Source organism: Bufo bufo, chromosome 2 (assembly GCF_905171765.1).
Source record: "Bufo bufo chromosome 2, aBufBuf1.1, whole genome shotgun sequence".
Classification (NCBI taxonomy): domain Eukaryota; kingdom Metazoa; phylum Chordata; class Amphibia; order Anura; family Bufonidae; genus Bufo; species Bufo bufo.
The window spans coordinates 787,438,489-787,462,264 of NC_053390.1; the positions used below are offsets into that span (position 1 = coordinate 787,438,489).

Here is a 23,776-nt window from a genome sequence, read left to right on the forward strand (position 1 = left end):
ATTCCTAAATTTCTAAGAGGAATAAAAGAGGAATGACACAACGCAGAATTGTAAGAAAAAGATGCTCCAGAATTGTTGGGATAAAAGTAGAACCAACCGGCTTATTTCTAAAAAATGCAGATTCTTTGTTTTTGAGACAAGCGGTGCTAGAAGAGTCTGGTGGCCTCTTATCCTCCCTCCCTTACCTCCTGCATGTTTGTCAGGGCTGATGTAATGTCTGTGGTCAGATAATTCTTATAATGAGGTAACTTCTGATTGGCCAGCTGGCAGGTGTAGTGCAGTGACAGACGGTGTACTTGTGAATACCGTTCTGCAGCCGCTGCAGCTTTCACCTCCAGACAGATGAATGGTTCATTTCACAGATACCAGACGTATTCTCCTGGCCCCAGACGTGTCGCTCTATTACTCCCTGGTTGCTTGCCTCACTCGCTCTGGACAGGGTGTAAATCTCCGAGACAAACTTGTGGTAGCAGATTGTACTTTTTATATAATGTGTTTCCCACGGGGACTGTGTCTGCGCTGCTATTTCTTCCTGTTATATACTGTGAAGCTCAGTAAGTGCAGGAGGTTCTGCAGCAGCTTAGGTGTGTATTAGGAGGTTCTGCAGCAGCTGAGGTGTGTATTAGGAGGTTCTGCAGCAGCTGAGGTGTGTATTAGGAGGTTCTGCAGCAGCTGAGGTGTGTATTAGAAGGTTCTGCAGCAGCTGAGGTGTGTATTAGGAGGTTCTGCAGCAGCTGAGCTGTGTATTACGAGGTTCTGCAGCAGCTTAGGTGTGTATTATGAGGTTCTGCAGCAGCTGAGGTGTATATTAGAAGGTTCTGCAGCAGCTGAGATGTGTAATATGAGGTTCTCCAGCAGATGAGGATCTGCAGCAGCTGAGGCGTGTATTATGAGGATCTGCAGCAGCTGAGGCGTGTATTATGAGGATCTGCAGCAGCTGAGGTGTGTATTATGAGGTTCTGCAGCAGCTGAGGCGTGTATTATGAGGTTCTGCAGCAGCTGAGGCGTGTATTATGAGGATCTGCAGCAGCTGAGGCGTGTATTATGAGGATCTGCAGCAGCTGAGGCGTGTATTATGAGGTTCTGCAGCAGCTGAGATGTGTAATATGAGGTTCTCCAGCAGATGAGGTTCTGCAGCAGCTGAGGCGTGTATTATGAGGTTCTGCAGCAGCTGAGGCGTGTATTATGAGGATCTGCAGCAGCTGAGGCGTGTATTATGAGGATCTGCAGCAGCTGAGGCGTGTATTATGAGGATCTGCAGCAGCTGAGGCGTGTATTATGAGGTTCTGCAGCAGCTGAGGTGTGTAGTATAAGGTTCTGCAGCAGCTGAGCCATGTAGTATGAGGTTCAGCAGCAGCTGAGGCTTCTTGTATGAGGTTCTGCAGCAGCTGAGGCGTGTATTATGAGGTTCAGTAGCAGCTGAGGCTTCTTGTATGAGGTTCTGCAGCAGCTGAGGCGTGTATTATGAGGTTCAGCAGCAGCTGAGGCTTCTTGTATGAGGTTCTGCACCAGCTGAGATGTGTATTATGAGGTTCTGCAGCAGATGAGCTGTGTAGTATAAGGTTCTGCAGCAGCTGAGACATGTAGTATGAGGTTCAGCAGCAGCTCAGGCTTCTTGTATGAGGTTCTGCAGCAGCTGAGGCGTCCACACTTGTATAGCTCTACCTTATTCACAGAGCTAGTCATCCCTGGTCAGTCTGGTCGATGACACAACATTATTTTTGCTTACATCATCAGAGGGATTTGGGAGCTGACATTTTGCTTGTCGTTACATTGATTTCAGGATTAGGCGCCAATAATGGATGTACCCCTAGTGCTGGCGCTGCAGTGCTGGACCAGTTATAGCTCTGTATTAAATTAGTCCCATTCTAGACTCTTATACTGACTCTACAGAGGGGGCAGGGTGTACAGAGATTGTGGGGTGGTGGGATTACCATATAAGATGCATAGTAAGGAGGATCATCCACTGACCTCAGCGTCAACATACAGTCCTCTGAGTCTGAAAAACCACGATGGACGCTAAGGGTACTTTCACACTAGCGTTAGAGGAATCCGGGAGGCAGTTCCGTTGCCGGAACTGCCTGCCGGATCCGGAAATCTGTGTGCAAACGTATACCATTTGTTTCCGGATCCAAATGCGGAGCCATGATGACAAATGCATTGAAATACCAGATCCGTCTCTCCGGTGTCATGTGGTCTGCAATACGGCAATGGGGCGCACGCGTTCCTGTGCAGGAGGCCTAACTCTTCCGCTTTCTAATGATGAGACCACTCTGCTTATCCTCTCCCAGTCTACACAGCAAAGCTTGACATGTGGACTACAGGGAGCAGGATGTTTGTGTTACTCTATGTGTAGGGTTACATATAAAATACATGTATAAATCCTGATTTAAATATTAGTTATTAATTTTCTTAAAGGGAACCTGTCACCTCCAAAAACCATCTGAAGCTGCCAGCAGTACCTTAGAGTAGCGAGCAGTGTGTTTCTGATGATTGTTTTGTTCCTGAAGGCCGATGCGGCTAAAGCTCTGAAAACGTTCCTTTACCCCCTGCCTGGCGCGCTTCTCCACACATGCTTAAGGTCAAGGGGGCAGCGCCCGCTTCCCTGCCCCTTCGCTGTGACGGACAGCTGGCAGTTCGGCTGACTTTGCGGAACCCCCTGCATAAGCGCTGTCAGTCACAGCGAAGGGGCAGGTGCTGCTGGCAGCTTCAGATGGTTTTTGGAGGTGACAGGTTCCCTTTAATGACACATTCCCTTTAAGCCCTAATGTATCATTTTCCATGCAGCCCTATGATCATACTACTGCTTTCCCTATGTCGGCAGGAGAATATATTCTTTGTTCACATGGCAGTGCCACTATATTATGGGTATATTGCAGCTATAGCTGGGATAGTAGCTTCAGCATTGTGGATATACAATATTTTACCACAACAGCTTTTTAAATGAATGTTAGGCAACGTTAAAGGGAACCTGTCAACGCTTTGGACCCCACTAAACTGCTGACAGCCCTAGGTAGAACAGTACAAAGAAAGGAATAGTGAGAACAGAAAGTCTTATTCTGCCAAAATCTTTATGAAGTCCCCAGGAGGCAGAGCTTCTCCACTGCCCTCCCCTCTGCTGTGAGTGACAGCTGTAGCTGTCTCCTGGTTGGATGATACAGGTCACACTCAGAACAAGGGGGAGGAGCTATGAAGAAGCTCAATGTAGAGAGCACATCACAGCGAAGCTCCTCCTTCAGGAGCAGAAAACTTCATATTCTCACTACTCCTGATGATAAAGCTTAACAAATGGTTGGATTTATTTGTACTGTTCTCCCCAGACCCTACCTAGTGCTGTCAGCAGTTCTGCATGGTCCAAGCTGCTGACAGACTCCCTTTTAAGTCTATGGGTTTGTATTCCATCATCTCCTATTCCTGTTATTGGGCCCCACATCTTAACATTTTTATAAGAAAAATAAAAAAGTTATGTTGAGCTAGTTCCCAACCTGTTGACTAAACCGGGAACTTGCCTCTACAATGTACGCTTTCATGAATCTTTCCATAGGAAAAAAAAAATCTGACTTTTTTCTATGTTTTTTTGGGGTCTGTGCAGAAAGCACAAATACAATTGCACAGTACAGCGTTTCCAAGCTACTATTTCCAATCTGATGTCTACTAATGGTCTTCAGTGCGCATGCGCCAGCTCCATTCGGTGGCATGCAAAGTGCATTGAAGAGGGTGAGGACCTGAAGAGTAACCTTTCCCTCCTGCTTCACTCTACTGCAGCTTGATCGGTTCTATTGTTTGTTGGGGTCTGAAGTTTGGGGGTCTAAAGTAAATTTGGGGCGTTTGAAGTCTGGTGTCTGAATACCATGTGCATTTGGCCCATCCTTGATTTTTGACTCCATACTGATGACACGTCTTCTGACCATGGTGGCCGGGTGCTACTCAAAACTGCCATGGCTGGTTTGGAGAAGATGGGTTCAGCAGTGGTGTCTCGGGTTCCTTGGGGTTCCGTGGATTAAGTTGGTTTGGGAATCACTGACTTCTTACTATGGGTTGGACGTTTTGTTCTTTATGGCAGGTTCCTCGGTTAGTGGACGGCTATCTGCTACCCCCGGAGTCCCATCCGGCAGGTGTCACATTGTGTCTCCAGTAATGACAGCTGAGGGAAGGCATCTGTCAGGCTTGTTATGCTGTGATAGGAATCTGTCTCTCTCCTATGCCGTGTGCGTGCTCTGTCCTGACCTTTCCTGTATCGTCTCTGATAATACATCACTAGCAGTCTGGCTGCTTTCACGGCCGCTTATTATAATTTTTTTTCCTTCTTCTTCCGTCATGTCTTCTACAGCAGCCTGATGACCAGCTCCTGCTCATCGGATGACATTGATCAGGAGGAAATTCAACTGGCGTTGAAAGCTGCAAAGATTGCTTCCAGACAGAAGATCAGATCCCGTTTCCACAGCAGTAATGACCTCATTCACCGGCTCTTTGTCTGCATCTCAGGTGCGTCTCCTCCTGCATTCATCAGGCCTCAGCACAAGGAGTGATGGCTTTTCTGCACCATCCAGATGTGACTCCGCACATACGCGCATATGTAATGCCAAGCTTATTGCCTAACTAAAGTATATGCAGCTGCCCTACTGAAAAACCAGGAGAGCACAAACAATTCTGGTAAAAACGGCGCCGCTCTTACGCATGGGTTGTGTCCGGACTACGGCCTTTGTTTAAAAGAGGATAGGCTGCGATTCCAGGCACAGCCATGGACAAGAGTGGCGCTGTTTCTAGAAGAAAGACCCTTTTTTATCATTTCAGACAACCCCTTTACCCTATCATGTCTTAGGTAGCGTTTTTGCTGGATCCGGCAGGGTTCAGCAAAAACGCTTCCGTTACTGATAATACAACCGTCTGCATCCGTTATGAACGGATCGGGTTGTATTCTCTGTAACATTGCCAAGACGGATCCGGACTGTGGTGAGAGTATATGGCGTGACTCTATAGACATTATGGTGAGGATGATGAGGAATCCACCTAGTGTAGTGAGAGTATATGGCGTCACTCCATATACAGTATAGTGGGGCTGATGTTGATAAGGGCTCATTCACACGACAGTGTTTTTTGGGGGTTTTTTCCGCATCCGAGACGTGGCTAGGATGCGGACCCATTCACTTCAATGGGGCCGCAAAAAATGCGGACAGCACTCCGTGTGCTGTCCGCATCCTTTGCTTCATTCCGTGGCCCGGCAAAAGTGATAAAGCATGTCCTATTGTTGTCGGTTTTGAGGACAAGAATAGGCATTTCTATAATGGGCCTTCCGTTCCGGCCGTGTGAATGAGGCCTAACTCCTGTTATATACATTATAAGGCTACATGCACACGGCCGTGTGCACTCCGCATCACGGATGGGGACCCAATGGGTCCGCAATTCCGGAGATGCGGAATGGAGGCACAGAACAGAACACCGGAAGCACTACTTTTTTACGGTGCTGCCAGGCCACAGACCCATTCAAGTTGAATGGTTCTGGGCCGCTGCACATATGTTGCCCGCACATTGCGGTCCCCAATGCACGGACCGGACGCACGACGGCCGTGTACATGTAGCCTTAGGAAGATGATGAGAGTAGATCTTTATTGATGTTGTCAGGGCCGGCACAGTGTGTTTTTTATTTTTTTTTATTTTTTTTTTCTTCTTGGTTCTCAGGTGTTGCAGATCAGTTGCAGACAAATTATGCAAGTGATTTAAGGAGTATTCTGAAGACATTATTTGAAGTCATGGCCACCAAGCAAGAGGTGGACGACAAGGGGAAGCAGAAGAAAGGCAAGCAGCATTAACAGAGATATTTAAAAAAAAAAAATGGTTCAACTAGAATAGCTGTAATCCCAGGTTTTCTTCTCAACATTTGGCTGTGTGTGAATTGCAGTTAACACATGGGATAAGCAGACTGCAGAGTTAAGGGGCTCCGGACACATGTAGCAGGTCCGCAGCAGAATTATCGTAATGGGAAATCTGCAGCAAGTCTGTCCAAATCATCTGCACCAAATCATCAGGGTATTGGAACAGAATTGCTGCTGCCGTGATGCCGCACATCTCACCCACAAAGCGTAAAATCCGTGGTGGAATTCCACTGCATACATTGACACGCCGCAGATTTAAAATCCCCACCGTGTGTCACGTTACTGTATGTGCGGATTCCGGTGCAGACACTCCACACAGCGTGCTGCTGAGGCTCTTTTTTTTTTTTTTTTTAACCTAATCCACTTTACCGCTGCTGTAATCACTGCAGAATTTCCGCAAACTGCAGTGTTTTTCTGCCACATGTGGCCGTACCCTTAAAGGAGTAGAAAAGCATGGCTGCTCTCCTCGGCACACCTGTCCATAAGCTATATCACGTTTTGGAGATCAGCTCGATTGAAGACCTGCACTACCACACACAACCTGTGAACGAGTGTGGTGCTGTTTTTGCATGAAAGCAGCCATGTTTTTTTAATTCTGTATAATCCCTTTAACACCTTAATGACCCATGACCGATATATCCATCAGTGGGCGGTCATGTATTGGACAGGCTCACAAGGTGATCCCGTTCCATATGCGGCGGGCCACAATGACCAAGATCTGAGATAACTCAGTCTCCAGTCATTTAATCCCTCAAATGCCACGATCAATAGCGACTGTGACATGCGAGTGGTTAGACAGAGGGAGCTCCTGCAACAAAATTGTAGGCCTCTGATTGGTTGATATGACAGCACTGTGAAGGTTCCCTGCACTTTCATATCAAACTGCCTGTGAAGCTGTGTCTGAGGCACGGCCTGACAACCAGCCTGTCAGAATCCCTTAGGCCTTGTTCACACTTCAGTGACTGGTCAGTGATTTCCGTCAATGATTTGTGAGCCAAAACCAGGAGTGGAGGCTACTCAGACATCAGGTGTAAGGGAAAGATCTGCTCCTGTTTTGTGGTTTTCACCCGCACCTGGTTTTGGCTCACAGATCACTGATGGAAATCACTGACCAAACACTGAAGTGTGAACAAGGCTTTAGGCTGCAATAGTATTCTTTGGTAAGTGATCAGAAGACCACATCTTCAAATCCTCTAGGGGGGCTAAAAATTACAGTGAAAAAAAAGGTTGTTACACAAAATTTAAAAAATTTAAATCAACCCCCTTTCCCAATTTTGCATATAAACATAATTGGTATCGCTATATCCAAAAATGTCCAAACTATTAAAATAATATTTGTAATACACGATGAACGCCATAACAGAAAAAAATGTGCAATTTGGCTTTTTTTTTGGTCACCTTGCCACTAAAAAAGAAGTGAATAAAAAGTATTTAAAAAACCCCAAACTTGTACTAATAAAAAACTACAGCTCGCATCACATAAAAAAACAAGCCTTCACTTAGCTCTGTAGACAATAGATAAAAAGCTATGGCTGTCAGAAAATGGCCATGCAAAGAGAAACATATTTTTTTTTCAACAGTTTTTTCTTTTATATTTTAAATAGTAAAACATAATAGAAACTATATAAATTTGTCACTGTCAACATTGTACCGACCTGCAGAAAGGACATCATGTCATTTCTAGCACAAAGTCAATGCCATGAAAACAAAACCCAGCAAACCTTGATGGAGGCCGCTTTCAGACACGCGAGTGTCACGCTCCAGACTCACAGCACAGCTCCTGTCCTGAACTTCTAGCACTGCCAGGGTCACACAGCATTATATTTATTTATGATGCTATGTAACCCTTAGAGGTCTGGAATGTATTGGATAACACTGACATAATGCTGTCAGTGTTATCCAGTACATTCCAGAACTGTAAGTCCTCTTTCACACGGGCGAGTTTTCCAGCGCGGGTGCAAGGCATGAGGTGAACGCATTGCACCCGCACATGAACGGCGATTTTCACGCATCACTTGTGGGTTGCGTGAAAATCGCAGCAAGCTCTATATTGCAACGCAGGCCCAATAGAAGTGAATGGTGCTGTGTGAAAATCGCAAGCAAGTGCCGATGCGGTGCGATTTTTCACCCATGGTTGCTAGGAGACGATCGGGATGGGGACCCGATCTTTATTATTTTCCCTTATAACATGGTTATAAGGGAAAATAATAGCATTCTTAATACAGAAGGGGTTAAAAAAAAAAAAAAAGTTATTAAACTCACCTCATCCACTTGTTCGCGCAGCCATCATCGCCTTCTTTCTTCTTCTTTGATGACCTGGGAGGAAAAGGACCTTTGGTGACGTTACTGCGCTCATTACATGGTCATCACATGGTGATGTACCATGTGATGAGCGCAGTGACGTCATCAAAGAAGAAGAAAGAAGACAAGCCGGGCTACGCGAACAAGTAGATGAGGTGAGTTTACTTTTTATTTTTATTTTTTTCGCGACGCACCCGCATCCTATCCGACCCTGACGTGCGACGCCCGTGTGAAAGAGCCCTAAGGGTTACAGAGCATCATAAATCAATATAATGCTATGTGACCCCGGCAGTGCTTAGAAGTTTGGGAGAGGAGCTGTGCTGTGACTCCCGAGCGTGACACTCGCTTATCTGAAAGCGGCTAGAGTTCTTTTTTTTGTATTCTATTTTGCCAAGATGTTCCCATTTTCCAATACAAGCTATGTCACGGCAGCCATTAAAAGAAATACAACTTTCCCTACGAAAAACAATTTGCCCAGTCATTATTGGGTTAATGTTTCACAAAAAAAAAGAAAAAAAAAAGGTTGTGGTTCCAATTTTGACTCTTGGGGAAAAAAATCCAACCAGGATGAACCTTACTTAAAAGGGTTTTGCCACAAAGAACACATAGGGGATGAGTGTCTGATCCTCGGTGCTCCTTCTGCCAAGCACTCCATTCACCCTGAAGACTTGGGGACCCCACTTCTTTTCATCGGTGGGGGTCCTAGCAGTTGGCCGTCCAGCATTCAGAATCTTATATCCTATCCTGTGGATCGGAGATAACTTTTCGGTGTGGGAAAATCCCTTAAAAGGGGTATTCCCATTTGGACATATATCGCTAGCGAATGCAACCAATATCCCATAGGTGCGGGAACCCCCTGTGGGACCTGCTCCCGTCTCAGGCACAGTGTATTTGCGGGTGCAGGACAACTTTAGGACCGTTTCTAATAAACTTGTAAGTTTAAATCGGTGCTATTAATGTCATTAGTAATCAGATTTATGTCTAGTTTTAGCTTGTTGAATATTCCGGATGTAAAGTTAGGCTACTTTCACACCGGTGTTTTTGCTGGATCCGGCAGGGTTCAGCAAAAACGCTTCCGTCACTGATAATACAACCGTCTGCATCCCGTTATGAACGGATCCGGTTGTATTATCTGTAACCTAGCCAAGACGGATCCGTCATGAACACCACTGAAAGTCAATGGGAGACGGATCTGCTTTCTATTGTGTCAGAGAAAACGGATCCCTCCCCATTGACTTGCATTGTGGGTCATGCCGGATCCGTCTTGCTCCGCATCCCAGCACGGAAAGAAAACCGCAGCATGCTGCTCTCCGGTATGAGAACGGAATACATTTTGGAGGATTCCGTTTTGTTCATTTACGTTTTATCCCCATTGACAATGAATGGGGACAAAACAGAAGCGTAAAATATTACCACTAGTGTGAAAGAACCCTTAGCGTCAGACAGGTCATAAAAATGTGGATTGAATGTCAGTAACACATTTTCAGTATTTTGGGGAAATTGATGAAAATGTTTAATTATGGTAGCTGTCATTTCCCCCAGAGGAGAGAAAACGCTTTAGCGCCACTTATAGGTAACTACCTTGTAAATCATCAATGTACGACCCAGTCTTGAACGTGACTAGCAATACCCTGGTACTGGTCGGTGGGGTGAGATTCCCTTTGTAGCCGCTTTTGGAAGGTAATGCTTGGAGAACCATCTCCTGCCATGAAACTGTTAGTATTTGCTGTAAATCAAGGATGCTCAACCTGCGGCCCTCCAGCTGTTGCAAAACGACAATTCCCAGCATGCCTGGGCAGCCTACAGCTATTAGGGCATGCTGGGAGTTGTAGTTTTGCAACAGCTGGAGGGCCGCAGGTTGAGCTTCCCTGCTGTAAATTCTGAAATTACCAGTGCAATGTCGCCCTCTAGTGGTGATCACATATTCAAAGTGTCAGTGGTTTGACGAGTTGTAATCTTTTGAAATGGCAAACCTACTTGTGCAGCCTGAGACATTTTTAGGTTGCACTGGCAAAAATAAGAACGTACAGTACTAGGACATAGCAGGCAGCAGTCATAAGAGGTCATATCCCATCTTCCATACACAGGTAGGCAATTTAACATCTTAGTGACTGATGTAACGGGGGCGTATTGGTGGTCACTAAGGGGTTAATGCAAAGGTCACATGACACATTATCAAACATATTTTGAATACTTTATTCCATTAAAGGGGAATTCCGGGAATTAGATATTGATAATGGATCTCACTCCTGGCACCCCGCCGATCAGCTGTTGGAAGGGCTCACGGCTCTTGGGTTAGCGCTGCGGCCTCCTCCTTGGCCTGGGGGCGATCCATCAGTCACGTGGCCTTTGTGCGACTCGGTCCCATACAAGCGAATGGGATTGAGCTGCACGCACAGCCACCATACAATGGACAGCGCTCGTTCAAACCCACGATCGACGGGGTGGGGGGGACCCACGATCGACGGGGTGGGGGTGGAGTTGGACCCTCATTAATTAGATATCGACGAGCTACCCTGAGGATAGGTAATCAATATTTAATTCCCTGGAAAATATAATGTAGAAAATATGCAGGAATCTGCACTATTTCCGCTCCCATGAAAAATAATTGGTGGAGCAAAGGGGCATTATTATTATTACACATATTCCCATTACAGGGCATCATGGTGGTTGGCCCCCAGTGGTGCTGGCACAGTGACTTGTGCAGTTATCTGCTCTGTACGTACCCCAGTCCTGTGTCTTGGAGATGTGACTGATGGGTGACATGTTTTGCAGTGAGCCAGGGACTGAGGAGCGCTGCGCTGGAAGACTGTGCTCTCTGCCAGGAGACCATCTCCTCTTCAGAGCTGGCTGCCAAGGCCCGAGACGGAGAATTTGAAGGTATTGTATGGACAGATACATTGTGCGTCTTGATGAAAAATCCTCCCCCCCCCAATGCCCAGGCCCCTTGTATGGATACACATGCTCTTGCAAAGTCTAAAAAGCAACTTCACATAGAGTCTTGATTAAAAAAAAATCGACCACTTTGTGTATACAGCTCCTAAGCAGATTAATGCATCTCCATGGTTACAGACTACAAACAAGGTTTGTGTAGTCTGATTCTGCAGTCATGTGTTACATGACCCTTCCATCTGATTCCCACGGTCTGTAGGTGTGCAAGAAGAGGGTGCAGATCAAAGGGTGTATGACAGGGTTTGTTTAAAGTCTGTTACCATGGAAACACATCAGACTTTGTAATAGCTATAGACACGATACCGTAAGAGAGTTTTAATTAAGACTCTTTGGAAAGCTGCTTCATTTGTTGTGTTGGAGCAGTATAAAATATGGTTACACCATCTGTACCAAAGACCTACAAAACATTGTAATGTCTGATTGCATAGTCCTTTAACTCTAACCTTCCCTTGCAGTTGTGGCCTATATTATGCATGCAACCCACCCCACCCCCATTGCTTTTGTCCTTTCTATTTGTTTAGTCTTATAATATCACATACTGTAAATTCTTTACTATACGTTATGAGTTGTGTTCTTGATTCATCTTCCATCTGGCGCAGATCCTCCTGACTGGGTACCGGATGAAGTCTGCAGTCTGTGCACTGCGTGTAAAGCTCCTTTTACAGTGATCCGCAGGAAACACCACTGTCGCAGTTGCGGCAAAGTAAGTGATTGTCAGGGTTCTTCAGTGACTATTAACGTTTTATATGCATTATGGATATGTAGGAGCATTATAGAATGCACGCTCTGTCTGTAACAAACTGTCCTACATTCATGACCTCTTCATCTCTCAAAAACTTTCCTTTCTGGGTCTCACAGAAACATGGCTGACACCCTCTGACACCTCCTTCCCTGCTGCACTCTCTTATAGAGGATCTCATTTCACTCACACCCCCCGCCCCGGCTGCTAATATGTTGAAGGAGTTGGTCTTCTCCTATCAGACACCTTCTCCTACAGCCCAAATTCCCTTGCCACCCTTCATTACACTGACTTCTTTTGAAGTACACTCTGTCCACGTCTACTCTCCCTCCAACCTCCGAGTAGCTGTCACTTATTGCCTCCCAGGCCCAGCCACCATCTTTCATGACCACTTTAACACCTGGCTCCTACACTTTCTTTCTGCCGACATCCCCACTATCTTTGAGTGACTTCAGCATCCCTATTGACACCTGCCTCTCAGCCGCCTCTAAACTCCTATCACTCTCTTCCTCCTTCGGCCTCTCACAGTGGTCTTCAGCTCCCACCCACAGAGATGGTCACACTCTGGATCTTATCTTTAACCGCCTCTGCTCCCTATCTAACCTTTCTAATTCGCCTCTCCCCCTATCCGACCACAACCTACTCACCTTCATTTCATTGGTCTCTTCTGCAGCTCCCGCGGTCCATACACTAACACACCCCTGCAGGAACCTTAAACATCTCGACTTTCGCTTGCTTTCTGACTCTCTTCTGCCACTCTCTACCCTTTGTTCCCTCCAAGACCCAGATGCTGCCACCACCCTGTATAACACCACAATAAGTACTGCTCTGGACATTGTTGCCCCCCCCCCCCCCCCTCCCTCACACACAGCAAAACCTAAAAAATTAACAGACAACCCTGGCACACCAACTTGACCAAAAAACTCAGACAAGCTTCCAGGGCTGCTGAGCGACGATGGAAGAAATCCCATTCTAAGGATCACTTCACCACATACAAGCAATCCCTCCTCATTTTCAAATCCTCACTCGCTGATGCAAAACAGGCCTACTTCTCATCTCTCATATCTTCCCTGTCCCACAGCCCTAAACAACTTTTTAACACTTTTAACTCCCTTCTCCGTTCCCCAGCGCCCCCACCTGCTCCTCTCAGCTGAGGACTTACACATTCTTCAAACAAAATATAGTCAACATCAGAGAAAGCTTCAGTACACAGTCCCCACAGACCCTCTATACAACTGCTCGGTCCTCTTCTCCCAAAACCCGTTTCTCCACCATTACAGAAGAAAAACTCTCCACTCTACTCTCCAGATCTCATCTGACCACCTGTGCACTTGACCCAATCCCATCCCACCTCATCCCTAACCTCACCACAGTGGTTATCCCAGCCCTAACTCATCTCTTCAACCAATCACTAACACTGGTGTCTTCCCCTCTGGTTTTAAACATGCTACCATTACACCCATCCTCAAAAAGCTTTCACTCGACCCATCTTCTTTGTCCAGTTATCGCCCCATATCACTTCTCCTATATTCCTCAAAGCTACTTGAGCAACATGTCCATTCTGAACTGTCCTCTCACCTCTCCTCCTGCTCCCTCTTTGACTGGCTACAATCTGGCTTCCGACCCCACCACTCAACTGAGACTGCCCTCACCAAAGTCACCAATGACCTACTAACAGCCAAAACCAAAAAACATTACTCTGTCCTCCTTCTCCTTGACCTGTCCTCTGCCTTTGACACTGTCGACCACTCCCTTCTGTTGCAAACTTTCTTATCTATTGGCATCACTGACCTGGCCCTCTCCCGGATCACATCATACCTCACAGAGCGGACATTTAGCATTTCTGTTGGTGTCCTGCGAGGCTCTGTCCTAGGACCCCTGCTCTTCTCCATCTACACTTTCGGCCTGGGACAGCTCATAGAGTCCCATGGCTTTCAGTATCACTTTTATGCTGACGACACAAAGCTACCTCTCTGGTCCATACATAACACCTTACTATCCAGAATCCCACAATGCCTATCTTCCATATCCTCCTTCTCCTCTCGCTTTCTAAAACTTAACATGGATAAAACAGAATTTATCATCTTTCCCCCATCTTGCTCAACCCCCCCCCCCCCCCAACAGACCTATCTATCACGATCAATGGCTGCACACTCTCCCCGGTCATCCTTTGAGTGACCTTGGATTCTGCCCTCTCCTTTCGACCACACATCCAAGCCCTTTCCACCACCTGACTTCAACTCAAAAACATCTCCCGCATCCGCGATTTCCTCAACTTTGAGTCTGTGAAAATGCTTGTACATGCCCTCATCATCTCCCGCCTAGACTACTGCAACATTCTCCTCTGTGGCCTTCCATCTAGCACTCTTGCACCCCTCCAACCTATCCTCAACTCTGCTGCCCAACTAATCCACCTCTCACCCTGTTACTCCTCTGCCTCTCCCCTCTGCCAATCCCTTCACTGGCTCCCCATTCATTGCCCAGCGAATTCAGTTCAAAATAGGGTTGTTTCGATACAAAAATTTTGATTTGGTTTCTATGCCATAAAAAAGTTTTGCGATACTCGATACCACCCGAAAAAAATAAAACGGCAAAAAAAGCTGCGTGCATTCCGCATTTTATGGAACGTCCGGCTCATAATCGAACGGTCCGATCCTATTTTTTGGGGGGACAAAGTGACTAAAAAATGGCGAATCGCGCATTTTATTTTTTTCTGTTCTGGTGTTCACCGCATAGGAGATTTTTGTAATATTTTAATATTTTTTTACTGTATCGTATTTTTCGCTTTATAAGACGCACCTGATGATAAGACGCACCTAGGTTTTTGAGGAGGAAAATAAGATAAACAATATTTTGAACCAAAAGGTGTGCTTTATGGTGGGTTTTGAACTAATGGTGGTCTGTGGATGACGCACTGTTATGGGGGATCTGAGGATGACACTATTATGGGGGGATCTGTGGATTAAACTGTTATGGTGGATCTTTGGATTAAACTGTTATGGGGGATCTGAGGATGACACTATTATGAGGGGGATCTGTGGATGACAATGTTATGGGGGATCTGTGGATGACACTGTTATGGGGGATCTGTGGATGACACTGTTATGGGGGATCTGTGGGTGACACTGTTATGGGGGATCTGTGGGTGACACTGTTATGGGGGATCTGTGGGTGACACTGTTATGGGGGATCTGTGGGTGACACTGTTATGGGGGATCTGTGGGTGACACTGTTATGGGGGATCTGTGGGTGACACTGTTATGGGGGATCTGTGGGTGACACTGTTATGGGGGATCTGTGGGTGACACTGTTATGGGGGATCTGTGGGTGACACTGTTATGGGGGATCTGTGGGTGACACTGTTATGGGGGATCTGTGGGTGACACTGTTATGGGGGATCTGTGGGTGACACTGTTATGGGGGATCTGTGGGTGACACTGTTATGTGATTATACCCCCCTCATCCATAATAATATACCTATATACTGCAGTACATGGGTGGATTCCTATGGATGAGGGTAGTTATAGTCCTATTTGGCACACATTTTTCATTAGGGTACCGTATATTGCCTTGAGCTGTCCTCACCATGGGACTTAGGCAGCAATCTACGGTACCCGGACAGGGGGGAGGTCATATGGCACGAACAATGTGGGAAGCTGATTGGTGGAGGCAGGGGGAGCAGGACTCGCTCACCACCAATCGGCACGAAAGGCAGCACAGAGGGATCCTGCTGCCTGGGTGAGTGGAAGGCTCTACAGGGTATACAGAGAAGCCGCCAGCCTGCCCAACGATAGTGTAGGGCAGCGCAGCAATGAGTGAAATGGAAGCGCAGGCTGCCAGCATCACTTAGCATTCAGTGAATTACACAGCTGGGGCTCCAATCAGAAGCTGCCACTGCCAATGAGGAAGAGGGGATGGGACCATGGGGCCACTGCCACCAATGTTTTTAATACTGGGGAGGGAAGGGGAGGGGGAGAAGGGCGCACTGCGCCACCAATGATAGTTAACCTTTAATACAGGAGGCGGTGCTGGCAGAATCACATAGCCGACACCCTGCCTCTGACAGGGAGCTGCGATCAGCGGCAGTTAACCCCTCAGGTGCCACACCGGAGGGGTTAACTGCCGCTGATCGCAGGTCCCTGTCATAGAGGCAGGGTGCCGGTTCTGTAATTCAGCCGCCTCCTGTATTTGTATTAGAAGTTAACTTTCATTGGTGGCGTAGTGCGCCCGCCCCTCCTCCTCCCGTCTCTTCTCATTGGCAGCGGCGGCACAGGGGGATGGGAGAGACTGCTTCCTTTCTCCCCTGTGCCACTGAGGGAACTTGGAGCGCGCTAACAGCACCGCGCTCCAAGTTCTGTGATACTAGACTGCTCAGCAGGTCAGCCCAGTATCGAAAAAATTGAAATCCCGGTATCGTATCGAAACCCGTACAAAAGTATCGATTGGGTATCGAAATTTCAATACCCAAAACAACAATTTCAATACCCAAAACAACGTTCAAAAAACTAACAAATACATACAAGGCTGTCCACAACCTGTCTCCTCCCTTCATTTCTGAGCTACTTTCCCGATACATCCCCACACGCACTCTCCGATCCTAACAGGACCTCCTTCTCTCCTCTCCTCTCATCACTTCTCTTCCCACAATCGCCTCCAAGATTTCTCCCGTGCATCCCCCACACTCTGGAACTCGCTACCCCAACATATCAGACTCTCCCCTACAGTGGAAACCTAAAAACCCACCTCTTCAGACAAGCCTACAACCAGTGACCCTGCTGCCCTTTATACCGCCATGACCCACTTTACCCTTTCCTACTGTGTCCTTTCCCATACCATGTAGATTGTAAGCCCTCACGGGCAGGGCCCTCTCTCCTTCTGTACCAGTCTGTAACTCGTCTTGTTCATGCTTAGTGCAATTGTCTGTATTATGTATGTATACCTCTTCTAATATGTACAGCGCTATGGAATGAATGGCGCTATAATAATAAATAATAATAATAATATGCATGCATCATTCCCATCTGATCGGCTACAGGAGATTTATCCCTGCCCCCTTCATGATACTGCCCCTGTCACAGGCAGCACTGTCCTCCTTGACAAAAGTGAACTGGTCACTGTCTCCTACAAGATGAGAACACTCTTCTCCTGCTGTCCTCACTTGCAAGATGTAATTGGCTGCAGTGTTTCTACCTCCACCCTAGTCAGCCTTAAAGAGAAGGCATAGAGATGCTTATAGGACATGTCCACCTTTGAGACCCACACTAGCCACTAGGATGTGGGTCCCATGACCCATGTTCTGCGAGCCAAAACAGCTACATCCAGGAGGGGACTAAATATAGAACTGGCTATGAACGTGCGCCACCCCTACCTGGGCAAGTCTCTCCTCTTCTGGGTGTTGCCATCTGCCTTGGCTTGGAAATTTGATCAAGGGACGCAAATTTATCCAGATAGCTTGAAAAGTAGGTCAGGGGACCGCCATTTACTCAATAGGTAGAGGTCAAAGTGTTTTGAGTTCCATCAGAGATTAATATGCCATAAAATGTTAAAGTTTAAAACCCCTTTAAACTCTCTCTTTCTACACTGTTCCTACCTGTTTGTGAGGTCTCCAAAGCTAGAGGAGAGAACCCACTGCATCTGTAGCTGTGCTGACACTTGAAAGCTAGTGAAGATAGCAGCATCCTGGACACACAGATCTCACTTCCAGCATTTGTGACTGGGACACATGAGAAAAGTCTGAAACTAGGAGCAGGTTGTGAAATGAATATAGGGGAGTCTGAAACGTAGTGGTTACCTTGAATTTAACAAGCTGCACTACTTGAAACCGGCACAAAGAGAGTAAAGCCAAATACTAGCAAAGTTACTTTACACGCTGTAAATCTATAGAAGTTAAGTGTCGACCAAAAGGTGCTCAACTCTCACACCCCAGCCGGATTTGCTCACTTGGCAGTTTAGGAAGTTCTTTATGGCGGAGGAAATGCCCCATGCAGATTGCAGTCACGGCGCTGTATAATAAGCAGATATAAATCACGCCCGCTCCCGTTCTGTTTGCACTGCGTTTCCACATATATTTCACGCACATTAAACCTGTAGTGAATCATGAAACAATTACCGGCCCCTGGTGAGAAGTCTCTGCTTGTAAAACAAAGGCTAATTTGATAGAAATAGACTGTAAAGATGTCTGATTGTTCTGCGGCTTTACATTATTAATTCACATTTTTATTCTGGTCTTGTACGTTCCCAGTCCCTGCAAGGTCAGGAAAAAGAGAAGGAGAAATCAGTAGTATGAGCTTGGCTATGTCTTGCAGTCCTGTGAAGTAGAGCGGCAGTGGGCATGTGTGACCACCGCTCCGTTTTAAACTGGAAAAACTGATCGATGAGACCTCCGCCAATCAGAGACTTTATATTGGGACCGCCCCTTTAACCACTAACAACTTTCTAATATACTTCATCAAGATACATGTTTGTGGTCAGTGAATAATCAAAAGCCCAAATTTTCTCACTGGTCACTCTGCTTTATATCAGTTGTATTACCTTACATTGCACTTTGATGTTACATGATAATAATTCCTTATTTATTTGTAATATATACTAGCAGACGGACCCGGCTTCGCACGGGTATAATCTATTTCATTTAATGTTTCTGTGTGTCATTAAAAGATATCGACAGTATCCCCCATAACAGTGACCTCTACAGTACCCCGCCCCCTTAACAGTGAACTCCATAGTCCCCCACCCCTTAACACTGACCCCCCCCCCCCCCCCCCACAGTGCCCCAGCTTCTTAAAATGGGATCTCCACAGCAGCCCATCCCCTTAACTCTTTGACCTTCACAGCAGCTCGCCTCTTTAACAGTGAGTTTCACAGCACCCCACTCCCTTGACAGTGACCTCCTCAGGGGTCCGCCCCCTTAACAGTGACCTATACAGCACCCCGCCCCTTAACACTGACCTCCATAGGGGACCGTCCCCTTATCTGTGACCTCCACTGTTCTTTGCCCCCTTAACACAGACCTCCACAGCACCTGTCCCTTTAACAGTGACCTCACAGTACCCCGTTCCCTTAACAGTGACCTCACAGTACCCCGTTCCCTTAACAGTGACCTCACAGTACCCCGTTCCCTTAACAGTGACCTCACAGTACCCCGTTCCCTTAACAGTGACCTCCACAGTACCTCGCTCCCTTAACAGTGACCTCACAGTACCCTGCCCCTTTACCAGTAACCTCCACAGTGAACGCCCCTTTAACAGTAACCTCCACACGGCCCGCCCCTTTAACAGTGAGCTCCACAGCAGCTGCCATTTTAACAGTGGTCCCTGCCCCCTTAACAGTGACCTCCACAGCAGCTGCCCCTTTAATAGTGGCCTCTGCCCCCTTAAAAGTGACCTCCACAGCGCCCTGCCCCTTTAAGGCTAGGGCTACATGACTACATGTGTCACGCAACACTTTTTGTAATGATGGGCTATGGTGTCACACTGGATTTTTCTGTGATTGTCGCGTCACAGTCGCAGTGCAACACCATAGACTATCATTATAAAAATTGTCGTGCGACATCAATGTCGCAGTGTAGTTGTGCCCTATGTGTCGTGAGACTTATTGTCGCGCGACACATGTCGTCGTATAGCCCTAGCCTAAAGCTGACCTACAGCAGTGAAGAAAAATGGCTGGTTTGTTATGGAAACCTGGAGTAAAACTGTGTGTATGTGGAGACTAAGGGCCTGTGAGCTTCTATTGGCTGATAAGGGACATGTGACCGTGTGTATGGCAGTTGGGATATGAATAGAAAGACTTGGCTGCTTTTTTTTTTTTTTCAGAAACGGCACCTCTCCTGTCCACAGGTTGTCTGTGCTATTGCAACTCTGTCCCATTTAGTTTAGTGGAGCTAAACTGCAATATTAGAAATAACCCATAGTTTTTGGGGGGAAAAAGGAGGCGCTATACAGATACATTTTATTGAATAACTCACTGGCTATACAAAAATTTTTATTACATGCAATTACAAAAGTATTCAGATCCAGATGATAGTTTGAAAAATTTAGAATATGCTTCATGAATCACAACCCCTTTAAGACAGAGAAGAAATTGTAATGTGTCTGACACATTTGTCACTTTTGTTTCCATCTCTTCCAGATCTTTTGTTCTCGCTGCTCTTCCCATTCCGCTCCATTACCACGATACGGGCAGATGAAGCCGGTTCGCGTCTGTACGCACTGTTACATGTTCCACGTCACTCCCTTCTACAGTGACAAAGCTGCAATTTGATGCCATGATAAAACCCGGGAAGAGTGGGGGGGGGGCACTCGGGCCAAGACTTTTCACATAAAGGACTTTGCTGGAGGCATGTGGGCTTTAATTTAAACTTTTATTATTTGTACAGAAAAGTTTTGATTGTTTTTTATTTTTCTTATGCTGCTAAAAGGATGAAATGCGTGGCTCTGAGCTTCAGTACAGTCTTCCAAATGTTCCAAACGCCATGACACAGAAGACTATAAGGAATATGGCTAACGTGGATCTCACTGCATCACTGCTTACCTTCAACGTTTAAGATTGTAGCATCTATCACAGCACAGCTGTAAAGCATGGCTGCACCTCAGAAACCCCTCCCCCGAGGATACTCTCTTCCAATATATATATTGTGTCGTCTCCTTCAGGAGGATCTATGGAGCAGAATCAAGATGGTTTAAGAACATATAGCTCAAAGGATGTTTTTCTGTTTTGGGGATACATGGGTCTTTGCCGTTTGCAGAGCTATTCCAGTCCCATTAGGAAATATCTCAACTTGTTCTTCTCCATATTTTTCTACATAAGGGGCAGTATTGCAATAGTTAACCCTGGTGTAGTCGTAGTCCTGTGTATGTTGTTAAGCCAAGGTTTGAATGGACTTGAAGAATGGCAACCCCTTACCTAAGCTATAAACTGGCTGACGACAGTTGTCACTTCCCTTCCCGCACTCCTCTTGTTAGCTCGCACAAAACGAGTTACTCTGAAGGGGGCGACAGTGAGCATAGGAGAATGCTCTTCCCATAGAAAGGAGAACCTCCAAACATGATGGGAATACAATGCAATTTTTTATAATATTTTCTTTCTTTTTATCCGCATAATTCAGGATTTGCTCTTACATCCTTTGTTATAAAATATGTCTATTAACGCAAAGGTTATTGTATTTTTAAAGGAACCTGCCACCTGGACTCTATGATGTCCTCTGATCTAGTGAGAGTGATGGTGCCTCAGGGGCGGGACTATTCCTTATCACATGATCCCAACCCACTCTGAGCCTTTTAGCAGAATTGGATGGGAATACAGATACCAAGTGAAAATGTATTTTAATAACCCTCCATGTTGGCATTGGCAATTTTTTTTCCCCAAAAAAAGTTTTATGTTTACTGATTGTCTTTATGTAAATTGGCCAAAAGCATTTATCACATATCCACTGGAAAGGTGATTAATGTCATATCAGCAAGGGTGGGGCCCCTGGGACTTTCACTGATCACTACACCAGGGGACCCAAGTCCCCCATCCCCTTAGTTTCATTCTTACCTCTGGGAACTTTGCCATCTTCTCCTGACATGTCTGTGTTAGCAACTACTTGCGTCCTCCTTGTAACATCTATTCTTCTTATGATAGCCCATTCCTTTATTATTCCTGCTAGAATTTATTTGTAAAATTATAGCCCTTTTGCAAAGAAGGTCCTTATGGGTATTACCAGTTTGGGGTGTGTCCCTGCACAGTTTTACACTGGCAGCGCTGATTGGATAGTGTCAAACTGTGCAGGGACACCCCCTTCCGTCCCCTTCAACGGGTATCACCCATCTGGATCTCCATTGCAAACTGCTAGTAATTAATTCACACCTTCTAGCAGGAATAATAAAGGAAATTGTACAACATAGAGTCATAAGAATAGATGCTTCAGGATTGTTATTACATAGGGGAATGCAAGTCGTTACTAATTTAGACATGTCATGTTTAAGAAGGGGCTGCAACCCTATCATTCTGAGCAGTGATGAGGGTCCCAATGTCAGACCCCGCCGATCATAATGGAATACTCTAGAAATGTCAATGAGATGGGAATAGCCCTTTAAGGCCACTAGTTCAGCTGTTATATAGGACATTGTATGGATACCCTAAACTAATTGGAGCCTTCTCTGGTAGCAGGTCCCCTTTAAACAAGGTATGTTGTACAATGTGATCTGTCCGTTACTGTCTTCTGCACTCACATACATGGAAGGGTTTCATCTACTTCTCTCATATTCTGAGAAACTGGAGGCCCAGAGGTGTGCAGGAGCCAGTGTCATGATGTCCTTCTTCAGTCACTAGGACCTCAAAGGGACCATTTTGGGTCTTTATCATAATTCAGGTTCAGCATGTATTTTGACTTGTTTGTCCATGTTTTATATTTATATTTTATATTGTGTTTTATGTTCATTTCTTGCACCAGTGATTTGCTTTGATCGGCCTGGCACTCGAGAAAGCTCTTGTAGGTAAAGAACTCTACATTTCTTTTCATTAGCATCGGATGCACATTAATAGCAGTGTCTTGAGAAAAGCCAAACTTCTTTTATAAAGTGCTATAGGGCATGTTCAGGTGATGGATATTAGAAAAATATGGCTGCTTGCATCCTGAAACAGTGCCACTTTTGTACGTGGGTGATGTATGGTATTGCATCTCAGCTAGGCGTGAATGTATGGGGGTTATCCTTCCATTTAGACCACTCCGTCACATTGTCAGCCTCGGGCGTGTGTGAACTGTAGGATTGGGGGGGGGGGGGGGGGGCGCTGTTGGCTGCAGCATGAATACCTCTGTCTGTACTTCTTGTGTGCACTCCATTGGAGCTGAACATGACTTGAACATAGAAAAAAAAAAACAGCATTTGTATAGGAGTTCTGTAAAAACACCACTTTATTTGTGGATATCACTTGATCAGTGGCAGGGCTCACACTATATACAATGGATATTGGGGGGTGCGCTTATCTGTTTGGGAACCCTAACCCAAACAACCAATATAGAAGATATAAATAGATAAGATATGCACTCCTCCTTCTGGTATGTAAGCAAGACACACACAATTTATTCAAATAAAAAGGTAAAAAGTAAAAAAACTAAATGTATAAAAAAAGTAAAAAAAATATATAATTCATTTTCAAGTAATCGTCCCCACAATTAATCATAAAATACATTGATTTGCATATTTTATTTCCTGCTTAAAAGAAAAAATATAACTTTAGATGAATGTTGGCATTCCAGCAACCTCTGTATTCATGTGACATATAAAACGCCAGACGCGTTTCGCAGCTCCGGCTCCTTCCTCAGTGGCGATATGTTACATCAAACACTTGGCTTATTTATACTATTTTTTTCATTTGCAAAATCTGGACCGGAATCATGAATCCAATCAGCACACCTACGACACGTACGTGGATAAAAAAAAAAAAACTCTATTCCACACTCCCATACTATTTTTCTGTATATTTACCGCTCTTGTATACTGTGTTTGTTTTTCTATATCAATCATATAAAACATTATATAGATACGAATCATGCATCAAAATATTATTTTATACTCTTTATACAAATTATTATTTTATACTCTTTTTCCATATCTGCGGTATTGATTCGTTTTTTTTCTGCGTTTTCTATCTTACATATGCGTTTTTTTAGAAATATTTTCCTTTCATTGCTGCCCACCATTATATATTATCACATATAAAAATACCCATTGTATTGGGTAAAAAATAAATAAAAAAAGGGGGATGCAAGGAAAAGGGGTGAGAAAAAATCTGTATATAGCATATTTTATTCGTAGCATATTTTCTTCAATCATCTCCTCTACACATATACTTTAACGCCTCCATATACAAAGGCTACATTAAAAATTCATAGCGTACCCTCGACACAATCAGCCCTTTTGTATTCTTT

General features: G+C 45.5%; 1 protein-coding gene across 4 annotated transcripts in view; it reads left to right on the forward strand.

The window, feature by feature from the left end:
- The window catches only part of ZFYVE28 (zinc finger FYVE-type containing 28), a 174,282-nt gene extending 152,696 nt beyond the window's left edge, over positions 1–21,586 (forward strand). For 3 of the 4 annotated variants that reach the window (XM_040419208.1, XM_040419210.1, XM_040419211.1), the window contains 5 exons: positions 4,331–4,485; positions 5,680–5,796; positions 10,950–11,054; positions 11,726–11,829; positions 19,993–21,586. In XM_040419208.1, the coding sequence (XP_040275142.1) occupies positions 4,331–4,485; positions 5,680–5,796; positions 10,950–11,054; positions 11,726–11,829; positions 19,993–20,124 (613 nt within the window). In that variant the 3' untranslated portion in view covers positions 20,125–21,586. The remainder of the gene's footprint in view (positions 1–4,330; positions 4,486–5,679; positions 5,797–10,949; positions 11,055–11,725; positions 11,830–19,992) is intronic. The other variant, XM_040419209.1, reaches the window with a different exon arrangement.
- Positions 21,587–23,776: the final 2,190 nt, after the last annotated feature.